This window comes from Nicotiana tabacum, chromosome 21 (assembly GCF_000715075.1).
Source record: "Nicotiana tabacum cultivar K326 chromosome 21, ASM71507v2, whole genome shotgun sequence".
NCBI classification, from domain to species: domain Eukaryota; kingdom Viridiplantae; phylum Streptophyta; class Magnoliopsida; order Solanales; family Solanaceae; genus Nicotiana; species Nicotiana tabacum.
In genome coordinates this window covers 100,057,687-100,084,681 of record NC_134100.1, presented here as the reverse complement: position 1 = coordinate 100,084,681, position 26,995 = coordinate 100,057,687, and the positions used below count along the sequence as shown (strand labels likewise).

General features: G+C 34.7%; 3 protein-coding genes, 1 non-coding gene and 1 pseudogene across 5 annotated transcripts; 1 reads left to right on the top strand and 4 right to left on the bottom strand.

Moving 5' to 3' along the window:
- Positions 1–735: 735 nt before the first annotated feature.
- LOC107768570 (neutral leucine aminopeptidase, chloroplastic) lies at positions 736–6,339 on the top strand. The gene is made up of 10 exons (XM_016587693.2): positions 736–1,159; positions 2,153–2,567; positions 2,653–2,847; positions 2,935–3,160; positions 3,309–3,435; positions 3,539–3,634; positions 4,026–4,103; positions 4,581–4,641; positions 4,890–5,077; positions 5,938–6,339. The coding sequence occupies exons 1-10, from the start codon at positions 938–940 to the stop codon at positions 6,067–6,069; spliced, it is 1,740 nt and encodes a 579-aa protein (XP_016443179.1). The 5' UTR covers positions 736–937; the 3' UTR covers positions 6,070–6,339.
- An 856-nt stretch (positions 6,340–7,195) lies between these two features.
- On the bottom strand, positions 7,196–11,853 carry LOC107768571 (putative cyclic nucleotide-gated ion channel 5; annotated as a pseudogene). Its single transcript, XR_012704509.1, has 7 exons — positions 11,780–11,853; positions 10,714–11,298; positions 10,337–10,549; positions 9,194–9,501; positions 8,569–8,680; positions 8,175–8,411; positions 7,196–8,058 (listed from the first exon to the last, which is right to left on the bottom strand). The product of XR_012704509.1 is annotated as a putative cyclic nucleotide-gated ion channel 5 (transcript).
- A 4,032-nt stretch (positions 11,854–15,885) lies between these two features.
- On the bottom strand, positions 15,886–17,266 carry LOC107768573 (early nodulin-like protein 14). Its single transcript, XM_016587696.2, has 2 exons — positions 16,985–17,266; positions 15,886–16,382 (listed from the first exon to the last, which is right to left on the bottom strand). Exons 1-2 carry the CDS (start codon positions 17,172–17,174, stop codon positions 16,006–16,008), a joined length of 567 nt encoding a protein of 188 aa, XP_016443182.1. The 5' UTR covers positions 17,175–17,266; the 3' UTR covers positions 15,886–16,005.
- A 1,564-nt stretch (positions 17,267–18,830) lies between these two features.
- TRNAE-CUC (transfer RNA glutamic acid (anticodon CUC)) lies at positions 18,831–18,903 on the bottom strand. The gene has a single exon. It is a non-coding gene; the product is annotated as a tRNA-Glu (tRNA).
- A 1,781-nt stretch (positions 18,904–20,684) lies between these two features.
- LOC107768572 (uncharacterized) lies at positions 20,685–25,829 on the bottom strand. Its single transcript, XM_016587695.2, has 9 exons — positions 25,691–25,829; positions 23,366–24,372; positions 22,868–22,952; positions 22,605–22,700; positions 22,018–22,278; positions 21,810–21,929; positions 21,481–21,606; positions 21,309–21,392; positions 20,685–20,960 (listed from the first exon to the last, which is right to left on the bottom strand). Exons 2-9 carry the CDS (start codon positions 24,349–24,351, stop codon positions 20,835–20,837), a joined length of 1,884 nt encoding a protein of 627 aa, XP_016443181.1. The 5' UTR covers positions 24,352–24,372; positions 25,691–25,829; the 3' UTR covers positions 20,685–20,834.
- Between the last annotated feature and the right edge of the window lie 1,166 nt (positions 25,830–26,995).

The window sequence follows — 26,995 nt, the reverse complement described above, 5'->3', positions numbered from 1 at the left end:
TAATAAAACTTAATACAAATGGCTCCTACAATGACACACCTCCTGGATATGGGCTGGGAAAGGTCTTCCGAAACTCAACAAGCAACTGGATACTAGGGTTTACTGGAAGCACGCCAACAAGAGGCCCTACTATAATGGAACTTTGCGCTTTGCTACAAGGATTGCACATTGCATGGCGACATAAATTAATACCACTGGAAATCAATGCCAGCTCTATCGAGGTAATATTTATGTTAAAAACAACAACATGCATTATTCATCACTCTTGTCTGAATGCAGGTACTTATTACGCCAGCTGGGTAGTCCATGCATTATGCATACATACAGGGAGCAGAACAGCGTTTGCTGATAGCTTAGCCAAATATGGAGCAACAATGGCTTTGGGAGAGAACCTGCATCTACTCGTTCAACCACCAACTTTTTTGCAAAATCGAGTGTAGACCAACAAGGCACTATCTACTTAAGAAAAACTACTGCTTCTGCACCGATCGCTCCTATTTCTTTTTGTTTAGATGCGCCATCTACTGAATGTACTAGTGTGGAACCTTATAGGAATCAGCATAGCAACTTACCCATATCCCCTTTTTGTAATACGGGGCTCAATAGGCCCAACGCTCCTTGTAATGTAAACTGTAATATAAAGTAATTTTGTCGGTTTACAAAAAAAAAAAAAAAAAGTAAATTTTTACGGCAAGGAACCTTAGACTATAACGTTAGTTTAGAGCAAAAAAGAACAAATATGTGTGAATATAAAATTCAAGAATTAAAAATATTACCAAAATTGTTAAACCCCAAAAAAAGACGTCAATGCATACACCATATCATCATCCAAACACCACCCACCCCACCAATGACAACCCCCCTTTTCTTCTCTAACTCAAAGTCACTGATTTTTTAGGTCTTTTGTTATATATATACACACAAAATTCCTTTTACAATGGCCGCACTGAGAGTTTTTTCAGTAGCTTCTACTTCAACTTCTTCTTCTTCTTTGCATTGTTACCCTTCAGTTTTCACTAAATTCCAATCTAGTCCCATCTGGTCTATTTCTTTTTCAGTTACACCCTTGTTGTGTTCAAGAAGAGCAAAAAGGATGGCTCATTCTATTGCTCGTGCCACTCTTGGTTTAACTCATCCTAATCAAATTGAGGCCCATAAGGTTTGCAATTTTTCTTTTTTGTTCATAAAGATTTAATTTTTATTGTTTTTTAGTCCTTGTATTAAATTGTGGCATAGTAGTTGCTGTTAATTATCGCTTTATTTTTATTTTGTTGGTTTGGATTATGATTTGTGATACTAGTTATTCTTATGTTTATCTTTGTGAATTCAGTGCAAAGAACTGATCTTTATTGTCTAACAAATACAAAATTGAGCAAAAAGATTTGGATTAGGATCTGTGATACCCTTTAGTCTTGTTTTTATCTTTGTGAATTTAGTGCAAAGAACTGATTTTTAATTCTTTTTTTTGGTGGGTTTGAATTAGAATCTGTGATAGTCTGTAGTCTTGTGTTTATCTTTGTGAATTCAGTGAAAACTACTGATTTTTTTAAGTTTTTGTTGTCATTTTTGGTGAGGTTGGATTTTGAAGTGTGGTATTATTTATTATCATGTTTATATCTGTGAAGTAAGTGCAAAGAACTGATTTTTATTTATACTTTTTTTTTCTTGTTTTTGTGGATTTGGATTCTGATGTGTGATACCCTTTGTTCTCATATTTATCTTTGTGAATTCAATTCCATATTTAGAGTAGCTAATGATATGTTTTTATGTGAAATTTGGTGTAATTTCTGTATCTCATGAACAAAAAAAAAGCTGTTGATCTCCCAATTGTTATAAATTTTGCCTTATATTCTATTGGAATTAACCTTTTGGAGTATAATATGCTTGAAAAGAGCGGAATGGATATAAAGGATTCAGATAGCTTACAGCAGCTAATTTGGGATCGAGAAGTAGTTGATTGATTGATTCTTTTTTGGGGGGCTATAGTCCCAACATTTTAAAATCTGCGTAGATATTTTTTAAATGCTCCATTCTTAGCAAGTGGCCAGTCCTTGATTCCTGTGATCTCTATTTTGTGATTCTTGCTGTTTATATGTATGGTAGTTCTATAATTTCCGGACTAAATCCTTTCTCTGTTTTCGGGACATGAAAGATTTCATTTGCTGCTAAAGAGATTGATTTGGTGGAATGGAAAGGAGACATACTTGCAGTAGGTGCCACGGAGAAGGACTTGGCCAGAGACGAGAATTCAAAGTTCCAGAATCCAATATTGCAAAAGCTAGACTCGAAATTGGCCGGTTTATTATCTGAAGCTTCATCAGAGGAGGATTTTAGTGGAAAGTCTGGACAATCCACAGTTCTTAGACTTCCTGGTCTTGGCTCGAAGAGGATCGCTTTAGTTGGGCTTGGCTCATCTGTATCATCAACTGCTGCTTATCGCAGTTTAGGGGAGGCTGTTGCTGCAGCTGCCAAGTCTGCTCAGGCTAGTAATATTGCGGTTGCACTTGCTTCTACTGATGGGCTATCTGCAGAATCAAAGCTTAGCTCTGCCTCTGCTATAGTAACTGGTAAGTATATATTTTCTTGATCTTCGCTTAAATAATTGAACCATATTGAGAAACTAAACTTGGTGGATTTTGTTGAATGTTATAGGAGCTGCACTTGGGATATTTGAAGATAATAGGTTTAAGTCTGAGTCAAAAAAACCAACCTTGAAATCTTTGGACATTCTTGGACTGGGAACTGGACCTGAGATAGAGAAGAAACTCAAGTATGCAGAAGATGTCTGCGCAGGTGTTATATTCTGCAGAGAGCTCGTCAATGCACCTGCCAATGTACTTACGCCTGGTTAGTGATCTTCAATATATTTGCTTGGTGTCCCTTTTCTTAGCATGACTCTTACCTAGCTATTGACAAGCGGTCTTTATGCTGCAGCGGTACTTGCTGAAGAGGCGAAAAAGATTGCCTCCACTTATAGCGATGTCCTTTCTGCAAACATCTTGGATGTTGAACAGTGCAAAGAATTGAAAATGGGATCCTATTTAGCTGTTGGTGAAGCTTCTGCAAATCCTCCTCATTTCATCCATTTATGTTATAAGCCTACTGGTGGGGAAATCAAAAAGAAGTTAGCCTTGGTTGGAAAGGGATTGACTTTTGACAGGTAATTCTATCTTCTCTAAAATGAGATGACCACATATTGGAAGAATAAAAAAAATGGATTTCTGAACTGGCTGAAGTGATATCACACTTTTATTGTTGCTGCCCTTTTTTGTGTATGATTTATTGAACAATCTTTTTCATGTTCCCAGTGGTGGCTACAACATCAAGACTGGACCCGGTTGTTTGATTGAGCTTATGAAGTTTGACATGGGAGGGTCTGCAGCTGTTTTAGGTGCGGCAAAAGCTCTTGGTCAAATAAAGCCTGCTGGAGTAGAGGTAAGTCCTTTGTCTTCATTCAAGGGAAAATGTCCTGATTTATTTACTCTAGTTGCATGTATTCAATTAATCTCTTTTCTCTAAACTAATTACCATGTGACAGGTGCATTTCATTGTTGCTGCTTGTGAGAATATGATCAGTGGAACAGGCATGAGGCCCGGAGACGTTGTCACAGCTTCAAATGGGAAGACAATTGAGGTATGGTCATTTTTGCCTTTAGGAGTTAATCCTATTGGATCTCCTTTACTCCCCTTACCCAACAAGCTCCTTCTGAAGATTGTCCTTTAGTTTTCTTATTGGATCCATTTTACTTTTATGGTATTCGTGATTCGGTTGGGATGTGCCGAAGCACCTTAATTTAAGTTTTGTAGTTCTTGTAAAGCTCAAGTTGTTTCATTCTTTTATTTTGTCAAAAGATTTTCCTTTTTTCTGTATAATTAGGATGTTTTTAACTTTACTATTCGTACATTGTTGACTTGTTAGTTTAGGACCAGGATGATGCAAGTCTGATTCTTGTTTTCTGTTTTGCTAATTTTACCTTATTTGACTGTTTTTAGGTTTTCTGTTTGTGCTTTGATCTTTATTGTAGGTTAACAATACTGATGCTGAGGGTCGGCTCACACTTGCTGATGCGTTGGTATATGCATGTAACCAAGGTGTAGAAAAGGTAGAAATGAAACATTGCTATTATGCATCTGTCTCTGTTGGAATCACTTTGTGCTGATAACCATTTAATATGTTTCTTTTGCTGTTCCATACTTCACACTCCGAAAGGGAAACCTTGTAACTTTCATTGGTCAATGTTCTTGTATCTATCAATATAATCAGTTGGTTGGATGCTTGAATAGACATGGATATGTAGTCATAGATATTATTAATAATGGTAGAGACATGATGCGATTGGAAACAAGATAATGTTTTTAACATAGTTTTATTTTCTAAATAGCCAATCACTTCCAAAATTAGGTGTCGTAGCTATCAAGATAGTTTTTCAAATATCCAAACTTTTTATGTAACAAAAAATGTAATCAGATCCTTTGCTTTGATCTTCTTAACTTCACTCTTGCTAAGAAAGCTTGTACAATAGTCAGAAGTTTATTCAGGACATTGGCATGTGTTAACGACATGGTTGATCTTTATGCAGATAGTTGATCTGGCAACATTAACGGGTGCTTGTATTGTTGCTCTTGGACCTTCAATTGCTGGTATGTTTGCTTGTGCATCTTCTTGTTTTTGGCAAAAACTTTATGCATATGTTTTGGTCAGTTTACCATTTGATCTTCTAGTTTATACATGAATCACATTTTCAGTCGTTACTTTGATTGCGAAAAAAAAATTATGACACTGAATGCACATGTTGAAGAAAGAAAGAGTAGCGAATCTTTTGACTGATGTTTTAACTCCGAGTTTTGTCTACCGGAATTTTATTGGATATCTTGTATACAAAATACAGGTGTTTTTACCCCTAGCGATGACCTAGCAAAGGAGGTTGCTGCAGCTTCTGAGGTAAGCGGTGAAAAGCTATGGAGAATGCCTTTGGAGGAGAGTTACTGGGACACTATGACATCAGGAGTGGCTGATATGGTGAACACTGGAGGTCGCCAAGGTGGCGCAATAGTTGCTGCTCTCTTCCTGAAGCAGGTAGTCATCTTATCACTCTAAAAGTTTCTCCACTTTGGTTGACATGTAATTCAGTCGGAGCCACCTTTTAGCTGCATTGATTAAGGAATTTACAATGTCATCCATTGAGAATATCTGGCTTGCGGCCTTCTATGAGTAGATGCGCTTTGGCCCCCTCCTATATTGCATCCTTGCACATGCCCTTATCAACAAGATAGCATCCTTGCACATGTATGCGGATTTTGTACCCAACAAAGTTCAGCAGCTTCCCAATGATGATAATCTCGTGGGTAGAATTGAAGTATAATATACTTGGACCCAAAGACCCATAACAAAAGGGCAGCCCGGTGCACTAAACTCCCGCTATGCGTGCGGTCGGACCACAAGAGTCTATTATTCGCACCCTTACCCTGCATTTCTGCAAGAGGCTGTTTTCACGGCTAGAAACCATGACCTTTTTGATCACATGGCAGCAACTTTACCGGTTACGCCAAGGCTCCCCTTCCAAAGACCCATAAGCATTTCATATTTCATGAGGATAAAAGTGACCTAGAAAGGTTCTTAGCTTTTGTTGCTAATGGTGCAAGCTTAAGTTTAGTAGAGCCCAAAGTTTCTTCTAACATCATAATTAAAAGAAAACCGACAAGGACTGGAACTTAAAGACATTATAAAATGGCTAAAGGACCTTCGTTTTCACGCCTACAGATTTTGGATTTCCAAAAACTTGTGGCAAATTTCTGTGCAAGAGCTTTTCATCTGTTCTTACAGAGATCTTTAAGGAAGACTCATGCTGTTACTACTACATTGCAATTTGCTGCCGGTAAAAGAAGATAAATTGTTGAGACAAGAAACATGACATTTGGTTTTCTTTTTTTTTTCAGTTTGTTGACGAGAAGGTTCAATGGATGCATATCGACTTAGCTGGTCCTGTCTGGAACGACAAAAAGAAGAATGCAACGGGTTTTGGTGTTTCAACCCTAGTGGAATGGGTGCTGAAGAACTCTACAAACTAGAGCGAGTCAGGTTTCCGCCATATAACGGCCAACAGATGAGATAGTTATAATTTCAAGGGACTTTTGATGTTTTGAGAATAAGTGCATCAAGTTTTTATGAATAAATTTGGGGTGAGGGTGTTGGAAAAGGAAAAGGCAATAGTATGTGCATTGATCTTCATAGGTAGATTGGCGGATACTTTAGCTGCTTTCTTGTTTCCTTGATTTATAAAATATTTAAATTGGCACTTTGTTTTATCGAATGAAATTTATAATTTTTCATTTTATCAAGGGTAGACTATCTACATCACACCCTTTGAGGTGAAGCCCTTCTCCGGACCCTGTGTAAACGTGGAGTGCCTTGTGCACCGGGCTGCCCTAAATGAATGATCAGTAATATTTTGACAGGATTCAAACCCATTCGCTACTCATCGGGTTGAGCGCATCTTTCATACTAAATAGGGCGAGCTGTTTGATGGCGACTTCTTTCGTTTGTTAGAGTGACTAACGGATAAAGCCTCACTTTAATTATGTTGTTTGATGGCGACTTCTTTCGTTTGTTAGAGTGACTAACGGCTAAAGCCTCACTTTAATTATGTTGTTTGATGGCGACTTCTTTCGTTTGTTCGAGTGACTAACGGCTAAAGCCTCACTTTAATTATGTTGTTTGATGGCGACTTCTTTCGTTTGTTAGAGTGACTAGCTAAAGCCTCACTTTAATTATGTTGTTTGATGGCGACTTCTTTCGTTTGTTCGAGTGACTAACGGCTAAAGTCTCACTTTAATTATATTGCAAGGCTGACTGAATCCAATCCATAAACCCGAACCTTTCGTCAAATATGGGTTGAATGTGTTAACCTTATAAAAAGATATTCAATTGCTAGGCTAAAACCAATTTTTAGCAAGGTGAATAGGCAAGGTTAGACAAAATTTCTTATTTTATTGTTGAATAAATACACACAACTTACATATAATACTCGAATTCTCCATTTGTTTCTATGTTAAATGCACTAACAAGGTAAGTTTTTTTTTTACACTATCAGTGTAATCTAAATTCTTGTAAGTCTTAACATGTTATATGCCTTATTTTTCAGATTACTGATACCACTAATTATAGGCTACCTGTAGTTAGCTTTTATGCGACATGTTAGTGTAAAAAATTATTTACACAATCAGTGTATATAAGTTAAACTATTACATAAGTATGTATCAATAACACTAAACATGAATTATACATCAAGCCCTTGCAAAGCTCAAAAGATGAACAAGTCAAGCAAAAGCATTATGCGCGGTTACAACTTACAGCAACAAAATTCACTCAGTATCTTCACTGAAATCAGGCTCTGGAGGTTTTTGCAGCTTCATCAGTTCCCTAGCAGTCTTAAGATTTCGATTCCTGTGAACCCCTCGGAGAGCATTAGCTGCAAATCTTGATGCCAAGAATGTTGCACGAATACTATAAGGCGATCCACCCGGAGTGCTACTGGCCCCGGCCAAAGCTTCTGCCTCTTCGTCTTCTTTTCTTTGAAGTTCCATAAGTTTCCTTTTCGTGAAACGCCTCCACGCTGCTTGGATAAAGCAAGCAGCCCAAGTCCTCCAATGTTGTGAGTAGAACCGGAACGTGTGCTGAACCTGTCTACTGTGAAGCTTTCTGAACTGACTGGCGACGAATTTCAATTCGTCTGCTATAAGAGCAAAAGCCTCTACTTCTGTTAGAGCTTTCACTGTACGAGTAGAAGATGGGAGGTTAGAACCTGATTTTGGGTCTAGAGCCCAAGTTAGAAGTTCCTCTCCACAAAAGTCAGATTCTTTCAATAAACTTCGGTTGAAGAAACCGCTTCGCCCACCATCAGTTGTCACACTCTCAAGGCGGCCTCGTATGACAAAGAGCATTTCGTCTACTGGATCTCCTTCTCGTACAAGGTAAGTATTCTCGATGTACAAACAGGGTTTTAGACGCTCACAAATTGCATCGAGCAATCTCTCCTCCATATTTGCAAATAGAGGAACCTGAAAATCAACAAAGAGATATTAGTAATACAAAACCAAAGCCATGACCGCTATGACGAGTTGATTAAAGGTGGGAGAAAGAAATATAACAGAAGCAGAATATATAATTTAGTTACCCTCTTCACTAGAGCCAGACAAAGATGACGCTTAATATCCCTCCTGAGATCCTTGGGCAAATTCTGAACTATATTCTCTTCATCCACTCCGCGTGTTTCTTGCCATTTGTACTGATCATAGCCCCTAACCCGTTCTCGGAGATCTTGTGAAAGCAATCGGTGATGCATCCACTGTTCTGAGTCGCGCCTTTTAACTCTCATCTCCTCAAGTCGAATAGTAAGTGACTGAAGGTATGTCTGTGACAGCAAAATACCGAACTCTTAAGTTACAATGCCATTATCAGAAACACTTCAAAGAAATTAACAATCATAAAAGAAACATCTTGTTGAACAGATTTGAAGCGTTATGTAATTTTATGTGATGAGAAAAATCTCTATATAAGATGGTAATTACCTGCATGTTACCAATCAACAGTGCAAAGAGAATGAGCCCGAGTATTGCAAGTGCAATAGAGAAAAGAGACTCCCCGGGAAATGTGCTAGTTTGAAGTCCCTGTCCAAGGGTACTGCACAAGTAAAACATGAAAAAAAGAATGTCATTACTAACAAATGTACTACAGAATTAAAGGTAAAATAATGTAAATGTTCAAATAAATAGTTTCGCGAAATCCAGCCTAATCACTTTCTTTCTTTTTTTCCTTTTCAGTCCTCTGTGTAGGAACTACGAATAAAAGAAAATCCTAGCAATACTATTAGTCAAACCAATTAGCAAATAGACAATATGAACCAGAAAAGGCCGTCTACTCTGACGTAAGAATAATCATTATAATACAATGATAGCACCTGATTAGCAAGAAATTCCCTGCTCTTGTCGTATTGAATCAGAAAAAGCATATCACACTGGAACAATTGATTTAGGTACTTGTCTTATATATCCGCTATAACTCCCGTAGAACCCTATAGTCTTGTTACCTTATCACCGGAAAAAAAGAACCTATAGTCTTGTTCGCGTTGAATTACAGGGAGACTCACCAAAAGGAGAAAAGAAGAATGTTAGTTGAGTATAAACGTAAAGTCACCTTAAATTCTGGAGTCCCCACCACAAACAGTAGCAATATTTAGTCACGAACTTCATCGAGAAAACTATGCCAGATGACAAAGCCTGCTTAAAAATTCCAAAGTCAAATGGTTGATTGTCGTCACTATCTACAGGGCATGCTTCATTTAAAACCGAATCACTGATAATGATCCAAGCATTATATCCTTTCATTCCTTGATTGCCACAGTACAAGAAATCAGTGTTGCATGTTCCATTATGTTTACAAGCTTCTTGCCAGCATGTATCATAGCGTTCCACAGAAAGCAAATACCAAAAGGAACCAACTATCTGAAAAGAACCAAAGACAAGGGAAGTAAGAAAGCTTCCTTTTTACGGAAAAAGAAGAACATTGTTATATGGACGACAACCAAATTAATTCCAGATAAATGGACGACAACCAAATTAATTCCAACAATTGACAAGTATGTGCTCATTTAGCTCATAAATCTAAAGAATTCATTAAGACTAGGCAGTAAAGAGTCCGATATTTTAACTCAAAAACGTACTATGCAGGTGTTGTTGTAAAGACAAAAAAGGGCAACCCAGTGCATAAAGCATCCAGCGTTCACGTAGGGTCCGGAGAAGGGACACACCCCAAGGGGTGTGATGTAGACAACCTACCCTAATGCAAGCATTAGTAACTGCTTCCACGGCTCAAACCCGTACCTATAGGTCACACGAAGACAACTTTACCGTTGCTCCAAGGCTCCCCTTCGTGGTGTTGTAAAGACGAACCATCCAAAATTCCAACTTATGGAAAGACGGCCTAAAAAGCAGATGCTATGCAGAACAAGTAAAATATCTATTCATATTAGAATGAAAGAGAACTCTATACCAGCAATTGAACCAGAAACACATAACAAGCTGCGTTTCGTTTGCTTTACAGATGCGGTTTTAGGCTTTTAGCTACTTCAAAGATAAGTAAGTAAGATGCTATTTGCACAGATTGCATTTTCACAAAGATTTTCCCTCATAAGGAGCTCCATAATGACAGGAAAACTTACACAAACATGAAAGAAGTAAAATTTTAATAACAACAACATAATCAGTAGGTTATACTACACAGAACCAAAGGTAGAAACGGTTGATAGCAAACGTTTCGACAACTTAACAAGTAGCTTACGTGACTAGCAAGCATGTACAACAGCAAATAGGATGCAGCGCCAGCCCATGCAGTTTCAGCAAAGACACCGGTAGTTCTTTTCAACTCTGAAGTTAAGGGTATAACTCGACCAAATCTGGGGATATACTGAAGCAAAATGATATAGAGCAAAGCTTGTTTGGTAGCGAGTACATCAGAACCTGCTGATCTCTGCAGGAATCTCCCAACTACAATCTGCATAGATCCACAAGAGGAAAAGGAAAGTGAACAAGAAGGAAAAAACCATTTACAACTACATATAGGTCAGTGACCATAAGAGCCATGGTAGAAGACTAGTAATCGAAATAAAGTTGCTATTTGAGGAGACACCAAAGAAATATAAAGCATTTTGTTAAAACCTGAGGCAAGGGAAGCACAGAGAGAAGATCGATAATGAAATAGAACCGCAAGTATCTTTTAGCAATTTGTCCAGAATCTATCACAAGTTCACCCCGTCCAAAAACGCGAGATGATGGCGCAATATAAGCTGTACGAAACTGAAGTGCCATGTGAATAAGATAGAAAGCATCAACAACGGTACGTAGTGTAGTGGCTATGACAGCTAGCTTTCGATCAATCTGAAGGCAATTCGCCGTGTTATTAAAAACTGGAAGGTAGAAGAACAGTGGATCCACAGATACCGCCAGAATGCATGATACAACAAAGAGCTTATTCCACAAGAGAAGGAATTTATCTTGAGGATCAAAAATCTTATTCTCTGAAACTTTCAGATCTTCAGGAAATACTGCCTTAGAGACACCAAAACCGAGTGATCGACCAATAGACTTGAGTCCTTCCGATCCTTTTCTCATTCCTCTCTTAAAAGACCTTGACGGGCTATTAGTTGCATGGCCAGAATGTCTAAAAGCTTCCATGTTGAAGCCACATATATTTGTTGCAATTGATGCTAACCGTGAGGATACATTGGAATCAAGTCATCCACCCTATATGAAAATTTGATGAAGCAAGATTAGCTGCCAAATGACGATAGAGATACTCCAGGGAAAATCATCAATGACTAAAGAAAATGGCCATAACTAAATTGACTAAATTCTAAATAGTAACATCTTATGTGTTATCTTTAACTAATAGAAAAATGTCTAATACAACTAAAAGATTGTTGAAAATAACCTTCAAAGGAAATGAGGACAAGATGTAACCTACGAAAAACCAGAAAACATTGATTTACCACAGATTTCTCAACAGCTATTTAAGCAACAGATTGTAGTTAGATCTCAGCTCCAACTGCCATTTCATATCAAATAAATCAGGAACTTATGGAATCCAGTTTCATCCATTTACCCTTGATTTCACATTAAGAAAAAACAATGTCTAACGTATAAGAACATACAACCCCCAAATATGTGTGGAAAGAAGTGGACAGAAACAAAAGATTGATAATCTCAACAAAGGATGTTCTAGTACCTCACAAACTTCTCTCGCTGCCCACCCAGATATTGGGACTTGGAACCACAATCAAACATTTTGTACAGTCAAACACATATGTAGTAACTGCAACAAAGCAAAAAATTCCAGCAGGTTCGAAAGTCGAGTGTGTAATTTTCTTCAATTTTTGGGAAGTTCAATTTTTGGGAAGACCCTTGCCGTTTAACATCTTTCTTTACTTGCAAAAAGCCATCAAGGAGATAAATACATGCGAGCAGCTTTATTTTCCAAAATGGGAACCATGAAAAAGAACATCATATTGAGCCACTTCAACAACAATCTCAATGTTCTTTTCTAACATGGAAGAAAAAGTAAGAAAATCAAACTCAAACAAAGTTTAGAAAAGTGAAGAAGGTAAACTGGAATAAGACTCCATTTAACTAGTCAACAAGAAAGAAACAAAAAGACACATAAATTTAACCAAAATAGATTGAATTTTTATGAAGAATTAACCCAAATAGCCGCTCACCCGATCTCTTAAACTAAAAATAGCCAACGGATGTATACTATATGTATAATTCGTATATAACATATGTATAACTGTGTATAATTAATGTATAATCTATGTATACCGGCTAGAAAAAGTAAACATTGAATCTGGCCGGCTATTTGTGGAACAATCCCTTTTTTTATTGACAACATCAGCTGTAAATTTTGCATATAAATTCACACAAGCAATTCAGACAACAAAAACAGATGATAACATAACCAGCAAACTAATCAAGACTCCATTTAACGAATCAAATGAAGCAAAAAAAAGAGAAAAGAAACATAAACCAAATTATATTGCTAATTAAATGAATAATATCTGCTAGTGAAACAAACTCCATAAATTTAACCAATAAAGATTGGATTTCTATGGACAATTTCAGCTGTAAATTTGTATATAAATTGACACGAGCAATTAAGACAAAAAAAAAAAGAGATGATAACCAGCAAACTAATCAAGACTCATTTTACCAATCAAAAAACAACAAAAAAAAAGAGGAAAAAAAAGACAGAAAACTACATAATATTTCTAATTTAATGATTAATATCAGCAAGTGAAGATATATAGAAGGTACAAACCCCAAAAGTTTAACCAATAAAGATTGACTTTTTATTGACCATTTCAGCTGTAAATTTGTATATAAATTCAGACAACAAAAACCAGATGATAACATAACCAGCAAACTAATCAAGAGTCCATTTAACTAGTCAACAAGAAAGAAAGAAAATAACCCATAAATTTAACCAATAAAGATTGAATTTTTATTAACCACTTCAGCTGTAAATTTGTATATAAATTCACATAACCAACAAACTAATCAAGACTCCATTTTTAAAGTTTAAAAAAAAAAAAAAGACAAGAAAAGAAAAGAAAAGAACAGAAAACTATATTATATTGCTAATTTTAATGAATAATCTCTACAAGTGAAGATATAGGAAAAAAAAGTAGATCAGAGAAAGGGACTTACAGTTAAAGTCTTTTGAGGTTTAATTGATGAACTAAGGTGTAAAAGAGATAGAGAAGAAGGGAAGAAGAAAAGGGGGGTAAGTGGGGGCGGGGGGTAGGGGTTGTAATAAAAAGCAGAGATAAAGTCAAAAATTTCTGAAAATGTACAGTATCTAAGGGATGCTCTAAACATAGAAGTCAAAAGTGAGGAACAGAGCAGCAGAAGTTCTAATAAAATAGACACAAGTTGGGAAAATTTGTAGCTTTCCAACCAAAAAAGACCTCCTCTTTCCCAATTGGCCAATTTTCTCATTTAGTCTTTTTCTTTAATTTCCATAATAATATGCAATTCTTTCTTTCTTTTTTAGAAGAGAAATGTTAAGGCACTTCTTATTCTGAAAATGGAAAAGGAAGGAAAATTTTAGAACTAAAATAGTATTTGCAATTTTAGTGTTAAAGGGGTTGAAAATAGTAGTATATGTTTTAACAATTACAAGTGTCTACTGGATGAAACTTCGAGGAGTCAGTGATTGAGCAAGAATTTTTATTAAAAGGGATCAAAATATAAAAAAGTAAAACCATAAAAAAGCCAAGAATAGTCAATATATAGTTATATATATGTACAAACGAATTTTCTATCTAGCTCGTAATTTTATGACGAAAGAATGTCAACTGACCCCTTGAATATATGTGGCTCCGTCACGGCAAGAAATAGGGGTTTGGGATGTCAAAATAAGAGAAGTAAAAGTATTTATTAGTCTATTCTGTTAAAAAAATAAGTATAATGATTTAATTAAGCATTTAATTGGGGGTTGATCTTATAAAATTTCGATAACTAATTTATCCAACTGAATTCTGATGACACATATATTTTTTTTGTTTCAATTTGCATCCTATAATTTGGTTTTAATGATTAAAAGTTAAAGTATCATAATCTATAATTCATTCTTTTTTTTTGGGTCATAATCTATAATTCATTATTTCTCACATTTGAGGCTTCCCTTCGAATTGTTTTGTAATAACGTGTCGGTGAGAAGATAGTCGCATAGGTTGACTCGCAATGATATTTGACTACTCAATTCACCCCAATTTATGTAGCAATATTTAATTGGACATGTAATTTAAGAAAAAAATGAAAAACTTTTGAAATTTATGGCATAAAACAAACTATAAATATTTGTGTGGTTATAAATTATTTTATTAAGGAAAAAGTAGAAATTTTACTATTAGATTGTTTCTAGACGAGGAAGTATAACATCTCTTTGAAACAGACTAAAAAGAAAAATATAATATATAAATTGAGACGGAAAAAATATTAGTTATTGCAAATTAAGAGTTATAAATAGTGTAAAAAATGAGAGGATTAATTGTTGATACAAGTGGACTTAAGACAGCAAATGCAGTTGTGAAAATAATAAATTAAGAGCAAAAGTTTTGGAATATATAATTGAATGGTTATTTTCTTGTTGAAGAGCAAATATGAATAGGTTTGGTGATGTCCAAACTGGCTTATCTGTTTTTCATAGAGTTCTTGTGACTCTTTAACTTGAAAAGACCTAAGTTAAATAGATTTTTCACTTGATAAGAATTTAACCTATATACCCTCATAATTTAATTGATTTTACAGTTTTAGTGCATTAATTTAAGTTAAACTCAAAAGATAATGTCTCTAATGCTAAACAATACTAGTAGTATTTATCTTATTAGATTATATCTTATTTTTATTATTCACTAGATTAGAAACTCATCTTGACGGGAACGACTTCAATCATATTTTTATCACTATTCGTTATTTGATTTTATCTTTATCTTCATCTTCATCTCTTAGTTAGAGATAAAGTTTTTCTTGTTCTAGGATTTTATCCATATTTTTTACTAGAAAAATTTACTACGTATAATTATCTTACAAGTAACTTAATTATGTAAATATATTTCCATTATTAGTGCAAAAAAAAAAACTTAAAATTCTTGGAAGAAAAAATAAAACAACAACAATAATAACAACCCAGTAAAATCTCACTAATGGGGTTAGTGTGTACGCAGACCTTACCCCTACCCCAAATGAGTAGAGATGTTGTTTCCGAAAGACTCTCGGCTCATGAAAATAAAAACAAAAACAAAAAAAAAAAACAAGATTGCACAAAAAGCTAATATCTCCAATAAGCCAAACATAACCAAAAATTACAAAAGTACTGCTGATAAACAACTACAAACATGATGCAAAACATAATTGTCAAACATGGTGCTAAAAATAACCTTTTTTTAGATAAACAGTTAATGTGCATGATATATAAGTTTACTTAATCTTATAAGTAATCTGATTGTTTAAATATATTTTTCATTATCAATGCACAAAAAACTTATAAACGCTTCGAAGTAAGAAAAACAAAATTGCACAAAAAGCTACTCCCTCCATTTAAAAAAGAACGGAAAAGGAAACAAAATTTTCTTTGATAAGTATATATTTGCAAATAGTTTTTAAATATTTTGAATTATTAACTATTTTGACTTATATAGTACTTTTTATGTAGCTTCTATATATGCGAATTTTATTTTTAAAAATTTTTAAAAAAATATATTCGAATTCATATAAAAAATTAGTTAATTTAAACTAAATACTCCGAAAAAGTTCAAACAAACTGATACCGTATAACAAAAAACAACAAAAGAAGTACTGCTAATTAAAAAAACACGAACATAATGTCACAAATGAGTCATGCACTACAAGATTTAAAAAACCCCTAAAATCTAAAACCTAAGTCTAAAAACCCTAAGCAAGAACAATAAAACTTCCTAGCATAACAATGAAACCTCCAATAATCCCAAATTTCATGCCGGAACTTCCACTAGCCGGAGCCGGTGCCGGAGGTAGAATTTCGACTGGAGTGTGAGTAACTGGAGTCTGAGCGAGGGCCGGAGAATGAGCCTTAGAACTATGTTGAGGAGACAAGACTTTGACCTCAAGTTTTTGTCCCTTTTCACAATGGCCATTAGCTCCACTAATGAAGAAAAATGGACTTGATTTATTAAGCAAAATCTTGGTTTCTCCATCTTGATATGATTTAAGGGGATTTGCTTTGTTGCAATTTTTGTAGTCTTCTTCATTCACTTGTAGTACTGAGTCTGAGTTTGGATCATACTTCAAAACTGTCCAAAATATAATCAAGAAAACAAGAAGAAGTGTTAACTGAAATTAACTTAGTTGTGGGGGTGAAAATCTTGTTTTATCTAATATAGCCACAAGATGTAAGTTATATACATCGACATGAAATAATAGCATATCGTAAGTAATAGCACACAAAAGACAGCCTAAAAAGATAAAGACTAAATTTTCAATATAAAAAGCGGTGGATGAGCATCAAACAATGCAACGACCAGTAGCGAAGGCAGGATTTATATCAATGGACTTCAGAATATTAAAACGCAAACACACGAACATGTCAAGGGAATTCAACATCTACTATCTACACATAAAATATAATTTTGTTTCGGCAAAGTAGATTTTCGCCACTCTAACTCCGCCCATAGCAATGACTAAGCCCGTGCTCCTGCAAAGATAGAGTTTGCTTTACCGAACTCCTTTTTGATAACAAGGCAGAAATTCCCGACCTGACACTAACATGCACGGAATAATGAACATATATGCATTATGCGTGCAAGTTAATCTAGAGAACAAGGATATAACATTAAAATATTTTCCTAGAAAATGACTTCGAAAATATAAAGTTAAGATTAAAAAAGGAAATTACCAAGATAATCACCGATCTGAAAACGAGTTTTCTCAGCCCATTTATTAAATTCATCAGGTGAAGAAGGGATTTTCCAAGAATTTGCTTTGCCATCCACAACAAACTCTTTTGCTTCACAAAAACTGATAAAAACAAAAATCACAAGAAAAGCCAAAAACGAAACAAGAGTATTACTTTTAATGGAAACCATTTTTTTTTCCTTTTTTCAAAAGAAAATGTGAAAAAATTCTAAACAGAAAGTTATAAGTGAAGAATATAGCAAGGAAATATATATATTATGAGTTGATGAGAGAGTCGTAGGATTAATGGGCTTTATCGATATATATAAAGCTTTTGGCTTTGTTTAGGAGTCTAGGTTCGGAGTGAGGTTCGGACTAATCGAAGCTGTGAGATGTTGACACGTTAGTGGCACATGATTAGCCAAAAGGGAGGTTTGGAAAGTTTGAATTTGATATTTAAGTGGGTTGTTTTTGGTCATTTATTTTCCATAATTAGCTTAATGAGCCGTTTCATTTCATGAGTTTGAGCAAAAAACCAAAAAATATATTTAAAAAAAATCCCATAGTAAAAGTACAAATTTATAGTCAGCACATTTTTAGGACCTTTAAATTTTTTTAAAAACATTAATCTTACATTGTTTTTGAAATCCACCTATTGAAACAAAACATTATCTTTTGGATTGGAACTTGACTGTATAAGTATGTTAGAACACTATCAACATTTTGTCACTCAAAGAATATTTATAGGTAAAAAACCATATTAAAATATGATTTTATAATTTTAAAAATAAGACATGTTATTTGTTATAATATATAAATGTGACTTGATGGTATGAAAAAAATATATTACCTTGACGATGTATATGACTTAAACTCTAAAGTATAAGATTCAAAATGAAATAGGAACAATCGCATTGGTCTTAATAAATTAATTTTCATGCTAGTTCTTGCCCGCACAACGTTTTTTTTGAGAGAAGAGATCAAGGAGCTAAGTGACTCTAAAAAGTCGTCTTTTGAATTGTGTCTTTCCTACGTTATTCTTTTCTACATTCTCTAACCTTAGGCTTTTAATGCGATGGGGGAATAATATTTTGTTTAATTAGTGCTCTCTAAAGGCTTTTAGCGTTCAGGGTGTCAAGTAATTCAAATTAACCATTTTAAGGTATATACATATACAAAAATTTTATCAAAATTTACGGGGTCTGGTGACCCCTCAACATTACACATAGGTCTGCCTCTGATTCCCACGAATAAAAGGGAAAACAAAAAGGCAATAAACATTTTTTGCGCTTTAATTCACCCAGTAATAGTAGAGGGAATTTGAACCGTCATGATTTTTGAAGTCAGATGAATTTTTTTCTTATTATAAATTTCATTATTGCCGGTATTAATATGTAGATGATCAAATTGTAGAGGGTATCCGCAAATAATATGAGGCATAGGATAAAAAAAGGAGGAGGTACTCTATTATATACTCTAGTTTTTATAAAAGTTTTAACAATTTATAAACTTACCGTAGCATTAGCATTTTTATTTGTGAACCCTTTTGTTTAATCCTAACTCATAATTAAATTAGAAAAATTAATTACATAGTTTTTGCCTTCTAAATCCAGAGAAATCTCTTACTAATAAAAGGAATTATATCTTTGATTGCTAGTTATAGAGATGGTTTAGAATTTGTTTTTTTACCAAAATAGATTGGATACGTGGAAATGGCTTATAATAAAGTCATATATCAATTTGGTTGTTCAAGTCATGCTGTTGGCGAGCTCACTATGTTTTTCACCAATCCAGATAAATTTAATAATAATTATTAATGTTAAATTTAAAATTGGAAATAAAAAAAATTCCGTTGCCGGGATTTGAACCCGGGTCTCTCGGGTGAGAGCCGAGTATCCTGACCAACTAGACTACAACGGATTTGTTGTTAACAGCCACAGAGTTGTATTAAAATATGAATGCCCAAGGAGGGGTACAAAATGTGTCTCAAATATTTTTTTTTTTTTTTTTTTTTTTTTTACTTTTAGCCCGCGCCAGAAACTATTTACATTCGGTAGCCGAAAAAGTATAAAATTTTTGTATATAACATACATAAACTATTTACTATCTACTCGCAGTAAACGAAAAAAGGAAAAAAAGGAAATAGCAATGAATAGAAATTTCGTCACCCAAAATGATTCTAAGAAGAGAAATTTTTGTTTGTCTTTAATTTATTTTATATATATATATATATATATACATATATTTTTTAGGCTATTATTTTGAGAGAGACTATACAGTGTCATTCTCCCTTTCGAATTGCTATCTCTCTACAAAATATACTCTTCCTCATCTTTTATTAGAGGCGGATATAAAATTTAAATTTTATGGGTTCAAACCAATTATATTTTTAAAGTTATGTGTTCATATCTACTATTTATATGTTATAATTTTAGTACTGTTTTACACATAAAGTTATATTCTGCACTGAAAGTACTTGGTTCAATTAAACCCGGTATCAAAGGGTTGGATCCGCCCCTGTCTTTTATTATTCATATTTTATGTCGGGGACAAAAGAATTCTTAGACACCCCTTTTTATTATGAATCGTCAATCTCTTCCATTCGAGTCTAGTTTTTTAACAAATATAAATCAAAAGTTTGGAAGACGAAAAAAAAAATAAAGGTTTTGAAAAGTTCAACGTGAATAATTGAAAACTCCATAATAAATCAAGATTAACGTCAGTTTTCAAAATTTATTTTGGTCAACATTCATCACCATTTATATGAATTGAAGTACATATATTATCCCTTCCAATAGCATTTATTAACATGTCGCATCAATACAACACTGTGGTTTCCTTACACGGGCATACAAATACACACACGCACGTAAATAAAACATTTTTTTTTAATAAAAAAATGTAGACTTAAATAAACGTTGAATCGAGTTGGAATGTTATTTGGGAATATAGTTAAATTTGAATGGATATAAAAAATCAAAAAGTAGATCTGTTTAAATTCGTTCCAAATTTTTAATCTTAACCACTTTGCATTTTCTTTCCTTGATTTAACGTTTCACATGATTCTAGTTACGACAAAATATAGTATAGCAACAACCACAACAAACCCAGTGAATTTCCACAAATGGGGTCTGAAAATAGTATTGTATACGCAAATCTTACCCCTACCTTGAGAGGATGTGTCATAAACCCGAGAAACAGCGTGATTGGCGCATGTCACCGTTCGAAACCTATTTATAAGTTGAAAATGTTATATTTAAGTTGAAAAAGGTAGAGAGAAGAATTGATTATCTACCAAAAATTTAAGGTGACATAGGTAAAGAGACGGATCGATTATCCACAAAATTTCAACTGATATTTAAGTTGGAAAGATAGAGAGGCGAATCGATTATCCAACGAATTTAGGGTAGGCGTGGGGGTGGGGATGGGAAATAGGACGGGTAAGGTTGAAAAAGAGTTTTGAAAAATATTTTTCCTTTTCTTGATAGTGAAAATATTTTCCTCAAATTGAAGGAAAATGAGTTTACGAGGAAAATGTTTTCCAAAATATTTAAGCCAATCAAACATAGGTAAATTGAAAAATATTTTCCTTCATACCAAGCACACCCTATAATCAGCGGATTTCTCGGTTATAAAAGGAGGAAAGCAGGGTGGACGGGGGTAGGGGGGGGGAGAGGGGGTTAGGTGGTTAGTACACACCATTAAGTCAAATGCTTCACCTTCAAAATCAAAATAGTGAGATTACAGATGGAGAGTACACAAACAGACTGCAGCAAGGATACAAAGTGTTTACACTTCTTAAACAACATATTAGAACCAACAAACTAAAGGAGGAGACAGATTGTATGCTCTCATTTGAGGAGTGTTTTCACGATGGACTTAACATTCAGCTTCTTCAAGTCTGTGTAGGACTGACCACATCCCACAAACATGACAGGGGCTCCGGATATATAAACCATAGATAATGCCGCTCCCACCTGCGCCAAACGTTGAATATCAGAGCACAACAACTAAGCCTCAATCCCAAACTCAAGTAGGGATCAACTATATGAACCTTCACTGATTGTGTCGCTCCATTTAAGCTTTGTCATAAGCCAATATTACACAAAAATAAGGTAGAAATAAGCCAATACTCTTTCTACCGGTATATAAATCTCTCTCTGATATGACTATAAAGCTTAGGAGCTAAAGTAAACGTACTAACATGACTAAAACATATTTTGAATATCAGAATGATAAGTATGAAGATATTAGCACTAAAAACTCGTATAGAAAAGGTAACCAGGCATCAAACTTATTTATGAAAAAAGACCATGACCATGTACCTTATCATCAATGGTGTCAAACTTGGTAAGCAGAATTCCATCTATCAACCTTGGATTTGGAGAGGGTGAAAGATCGCCTAATTTCTGCAATAAAAAACAAGAGAACGTGGTGAATCTAATGCGGGGACAAACATTCAAGAAAAGAATGTTATCATCACCATTAGAGGCAAACCTGGTTGAACTTCGACAACTGATCAACAGCATCATTTCCGACAAGTGCCTCACCAACAAAAAGGATCAGATCCGGACTATTGACATATATAAGCTTGGAAAGTGCTCGCATCAGCGGCTCATTATCCTGTGGAATAAGACAGTTGTGCATAAATGAGAAGGACTTGAAAGTTAAAACAAGAAACAAGAGTAGCTCAGCTTTTAAGGCAGAATATTACAACAAACAATTGGAAACCGCTGTCCAATACAACATATACAGCATCCAAGAAAATCTAGGAGTCCTACAATAAGCAATGATTACAAGGTAAGAAAGTCAAAATTCAATCTTACCTGCATACGACCAGCTGTATCAACAAGAACAACATCTGAACCATTACGATTAGCCTCCTGAATTGCTTCCTTAGCAACAATAGCAGGATCCTTCTCATAGCCCTTCTCAAATATGGGGATCTGAGGATAAGACAATTCAATGTCAAAAACTAATACGCATAATCTCTCTCCCAACGAAGAGCGCATAAACTTTCCAACGATGACATACCTGAAGTCTACGTGCATGAGTACGCAGCTGCTCTACAGCTCCTGATCGGAATGTGTCACAGGCAGCCATCATTACATTGATGTTGTGCTGCTGAAGCCAATAAGCAACCTTAGCAAGATTGGTAGATTTTCCAACTCCATTAACTCCTACAAAAACCACAACATATGGTTTCCCTTGCTCCTTTGCGGCATGAACATCCCTCAATATATCAATCGAGCGTTTAGGAGTTAAGATGCGAACAAGGGCCTCCTCCATTGCTGCCTGTGGTTTTATCAATTCAACACCCCATATTAGTATGTTCAAACCAAACCAATAAGGAAAAATAGAGTGAAGATGTTTTTGAAGTTTTGGCATGCAATTATTCGATTTTGAAAACATCCACCCATTTTTAATCTTCTCTTTTCTTAAAAGTAAGAAACTGTTTTTTTTTCTTTTTTTGTTTGGGCCGAGGGTGGAGTTGTGTACGGTTCCAAAGACCTTGGACTTGAACACTTCTCAAATGGCATTGTTCCTCCAAGTTAGAGTACTTTAAAACTATGACTATAAATATCTACTATGTACATGATTAAAGGTTCCAATTCTCTTACCTGAACTGTCGAAGAAATTCTTGTAAATGAGGCAAGTTTTTTACCCTCCAGACTTGCCGCGACTGATTCACAAAGCTTTTCAGCAATTTCCTCGGCCTGTAAGATATGCAGAACACCCATCAACCAATTATATAAGGAAAACTGCTGAGAGAAATAGGGTCACCAATGAAAGTATTTTGCTCTTTTCTTCTCTTTCTCCATCTTTTGGGAGGAGGAAAGAGATAAAAAGGGGGCAGGGAAGAGTAAAGCTACGGCAAACTTACCACATTCTTTGTCATCAGCCGGTCCTTGAGAGCTTTTAAAGCTGGTTCTAAGTCGGCCTTCTCCAAATTAGCCTTTCCGGCGATACTGGAAAAACAACAGCAATACAGGTTATGTCCAACATTTCAATTGTCAAAAATAGAGATCCATTATCTTGAAAGACAAACTGTATCTGTCAATCTTTTCCCATCTTTCTTGAATATTTTTTAGCTTCTCATATAAAACCCAAGCAAATTACACTTCTTTAGTGTCTGATATGCAAATTAGACAAAAGTTCTCCTGAACAATTATATACCCATTTACCCATGGGGTGAGGACTATATGATACAAATATCAGCCATTTCATCGACTAAATTTCCATAAAGATGAACTTTCCTCTTTTCACGAACAAGAAAAGGACCAAGACTATATAATAAAGTTATTAACAAAAGAAAGATATAAGAATACTGGTAAAACGACTCTTTCCCTTTTCTGAAATCAAGGGAGGATGAGAATTTTACCTCTGGAACATGGATGAGAACCAACCTTTCTTCTTTGCCTCGACCTTGCTGTCTTTCCCTGGCTCCTCATCCTCCTCGGTCTCACTATCACTACTCACAATCTCCTCTTTGTCCATCATACTCTCACCTTGAACTGCTGCCACAACTGCTATATTCTCATTCCCATTCTCACTCATAGGATCCGTGAAATCCAATTTTGACTCAGTAGGTGAATCATCCCAGACTCTGTTCTTCTTTATCTTTTTTGTAGGCTCTGCCTTGGAACCCTTTACAATGGTATCGGTTGCCTTGGAACCCTTTATAACAGTATCAGTTTTCTTACCACCTTTAACCCTAAGCTTCTGTAGCTTATTTACATCAAAAGCCCCAGAATCAGAACTTCCATTCTCTTTACCGTTAGCCTGTACTACTCCATTTCCATTACTACCGTTAGAATGGCCATTTTCCATGGCACGACTTTTTACTTTATCGCTATCACCACCATCACTTCCTGATTCAGGACCACTCTTTTTTTGATTACCTCCATTCATAATGCCCTTTTGCACTTGTCCTTGCTTCTTACCTAGATTATTGGTGACAGGCTTGCCGACCTGCTTCGACTTCTTCATTTCCTCAGCACGCGCCTCAGCCTCCCTCCTAAGCTGCTGAAAAACATCATCAAATTCATTGTAAACAGTCTTTTTGGGGTCATAAATCTCCGAGAATTCCCGCTTAACCATAGCAAGCAATTCATCCACATACAAAAGATGAAGAATTCGCTGATACACAGCAACAAACACAAGCCCCAGTTCATTGTGAAACGTCCATTTAAGAGTGTATGCAGCTCCTGGTGCATCATAATTATATGAAGCAGCACCTGAACGTTCCTCCAAAAGACATGAACGAATCAACGTGTCAATTGGAGAACCTCTGAGAGCATTTCCAAGCTCTTTACATGTCCAGAGGATCAAGCCCCCTCTAGTGAATATCAGTAACTGCTCTAACATCTTTGGATTCTAAATATACCCCTGCAAACAAAAGACGTAGTTTTAAGGAAAAAAATCACCTCTCAGCTGGCAAATTAAACCCCTTAAAACAAGTGAAAATAAAACTTGCATTGTTGATGAATGTAGCTGGAAAAAGAGAACCAAAATCCAGGTCCTATAACAGATTCAACGTATGGAAAGTCAGGAACTTTTCTTCGCCTAAAAGAGGAAAGTGTAGCAATCAAGAAAGAAAAAGCTTACAACAACAACTACGCCTCAATCCCAAACAAGTTGAGGTCGGCTAAGAACAAAAAATCTTAAAGAACATAACTTGGCAACAATAAAAACGCTTTAAGATTTTCTGGACTTTGAAAGCTCACATATCAAAGGATTGGGAGAAGGGCCACAAAATCACAACATAATATTCAATTAACTACACCACAATCACAAACTTGTTAGTTCGACTAAATGAACGGGGCAGTGGCGCATGGTTCTAAACAGTGGCGGAGTCACCTAATACTAAGGGGTGTCCTAGGAAAATTACACTATTTAGCTCGGTTAATTTTTTTAATTTTATGTATATATAATATATGTTCACTCCCCTTATTTTCTTCTGTGTGTTGACTTCTATATCTTGATATACCTTAGTAAAATTCCTGGCTCCGCCACTAGTTCTGAACTCGATGTATAATAAACCCGCACTTCTCCACTTAAATGTCAGGCTGTTGTCAGCAGCAAAGTTCAAACCCGTGAAGCACGCCTAACCCATACATCACAAGCTACACTCTTACCACTAGACCAAAGCCCTAGGGGCATATCTAATTTGCTCTATTCAGATCCACTTCTTTCTCAAACCAGTAAATAATTTATCTTTTAAAGCAAATTAAGGGTTTCCTAAACTAAAATTTATAGATTAGGAGAAGGCACATGTATCAAATTTAACGTTCTGCGCATACACAAGAGAATTAAAAATCTGAACTTTGACTTAAAAGAGAAAAGTATCAGAATTTATGAAAATCCCACAAATCCTCAAACCAAATCAAGTTAAAAAAACCGATAAACCCACCAAATCTTTTTCATAATTCAAGCAATCAAACTACAACCAAAAACTATAAAAGAAAAATTTTTAAAAATCATTTCCTCAATTAAACAAAAAAAACCCAACTCAGATCGAACCACAAAAACCCAAATCCAAGCACCTTTAAACAAATAAAAAAATCTCAGATCGAAAACAACATACTCCTAATAAATCCAGCTAACCCAAAAACTAAAAAAAACGAGGCAAGGATTACAAATAAATAAATAAATAAATAATATCAGTAACTTTAATTAGAAGAAAGAGGGTGTTAATTATTCATACCTATCAATTTGTGAAATCAGGAGGAAAAGGCAAAGGAATGAATTGAAAGCGAAAAAAACGAAAATGAAAAATTGAAGGCGAAGATGCTAATTTTGGAGTATTTATATGAAAAGACGTCAGCTTTGACTTTTTTTCCGTGTGAAGACCAAATTGTCCTCTATTATCACGAAATAGATGCTTAACTTTTTACTTTTGTAACGAATTTCATGCTGACAAGGGTATGAATTGCTCATCTACTATCATAAATAGACTTTATTTATCTTTCGTTTAAGTTTTTTATCAAAAATATACCTACAGTTATATATTAAGTTCATATTTATTCCTTATACATTAAAACGGGTTACATTTGCCCTTCATTAATCCGTTTTAACGTATAAGGGGTAAATATGAACCTAATGTATAAATATAGGGATATTTTTGATAAAAAACTTAAACGAAGGATAAATAAGGCTTATTTATAATTAGTAGAGAGGCAAATCAGACCCTTATCCGAATTTCATGTGCAAAATTCATCATTCATGGATTAATTATGAAAAATTACATATTTGGAAGTCGGAAACAATAATTACATTTGTTAGTCATATATGTATATATATATATAACATAATATATTACCGATTATTATTTTTAAGAGAAGCTATACTATGTAGTTTTTCCAACAAATAATGGACCTACGTAACACATATTTGGACTAGTCAGGTAAGTGAATTTTGATGCTGAATAATTAACAACTATAATAACTATTTGTACGTCTTAATTCTAAATAAGTTGGGATCAATTATATAAATCATTATTGTTTAGATACTGAATAATTATACACAAAATATTTCGTGAAATTTATTTTGAAAGTAGAACTCAATGAATTTGAATAAGCACATTAATATATTTTCCTTTTTAAGTTAAAATTTAGATTTATTTTTGTTCATGCAGGTGGAGAATTTGATTTGGTTATTATAAGAAATTTGAAAGATTTTGGTATGTAACTAATGTTTTTCCAAATTATATTCACACTAACTAATCATAACTTTGTAAAGTTCATTAATTGTCTTAAAATTTTTACCTATTTAACTTAAAAATTCAGATCTAGTTTCTTAAGTTCCAAGTCAATTTTATTTTGTTACTATAATCTTCATCATAAAGAAGATATTGTTTCCAATTCCAATAACCTCGAAAACAATTGATCAATAAACTTTATAAATGAAGAATAAATTGCCAACGCCGTGAGAAGATCCACATGCTCGAGACTAATCAAAATAGGTTTTTTGAGTTTGAAATGCGAGAAGAAATTTCGTGAGGAGACGAGGT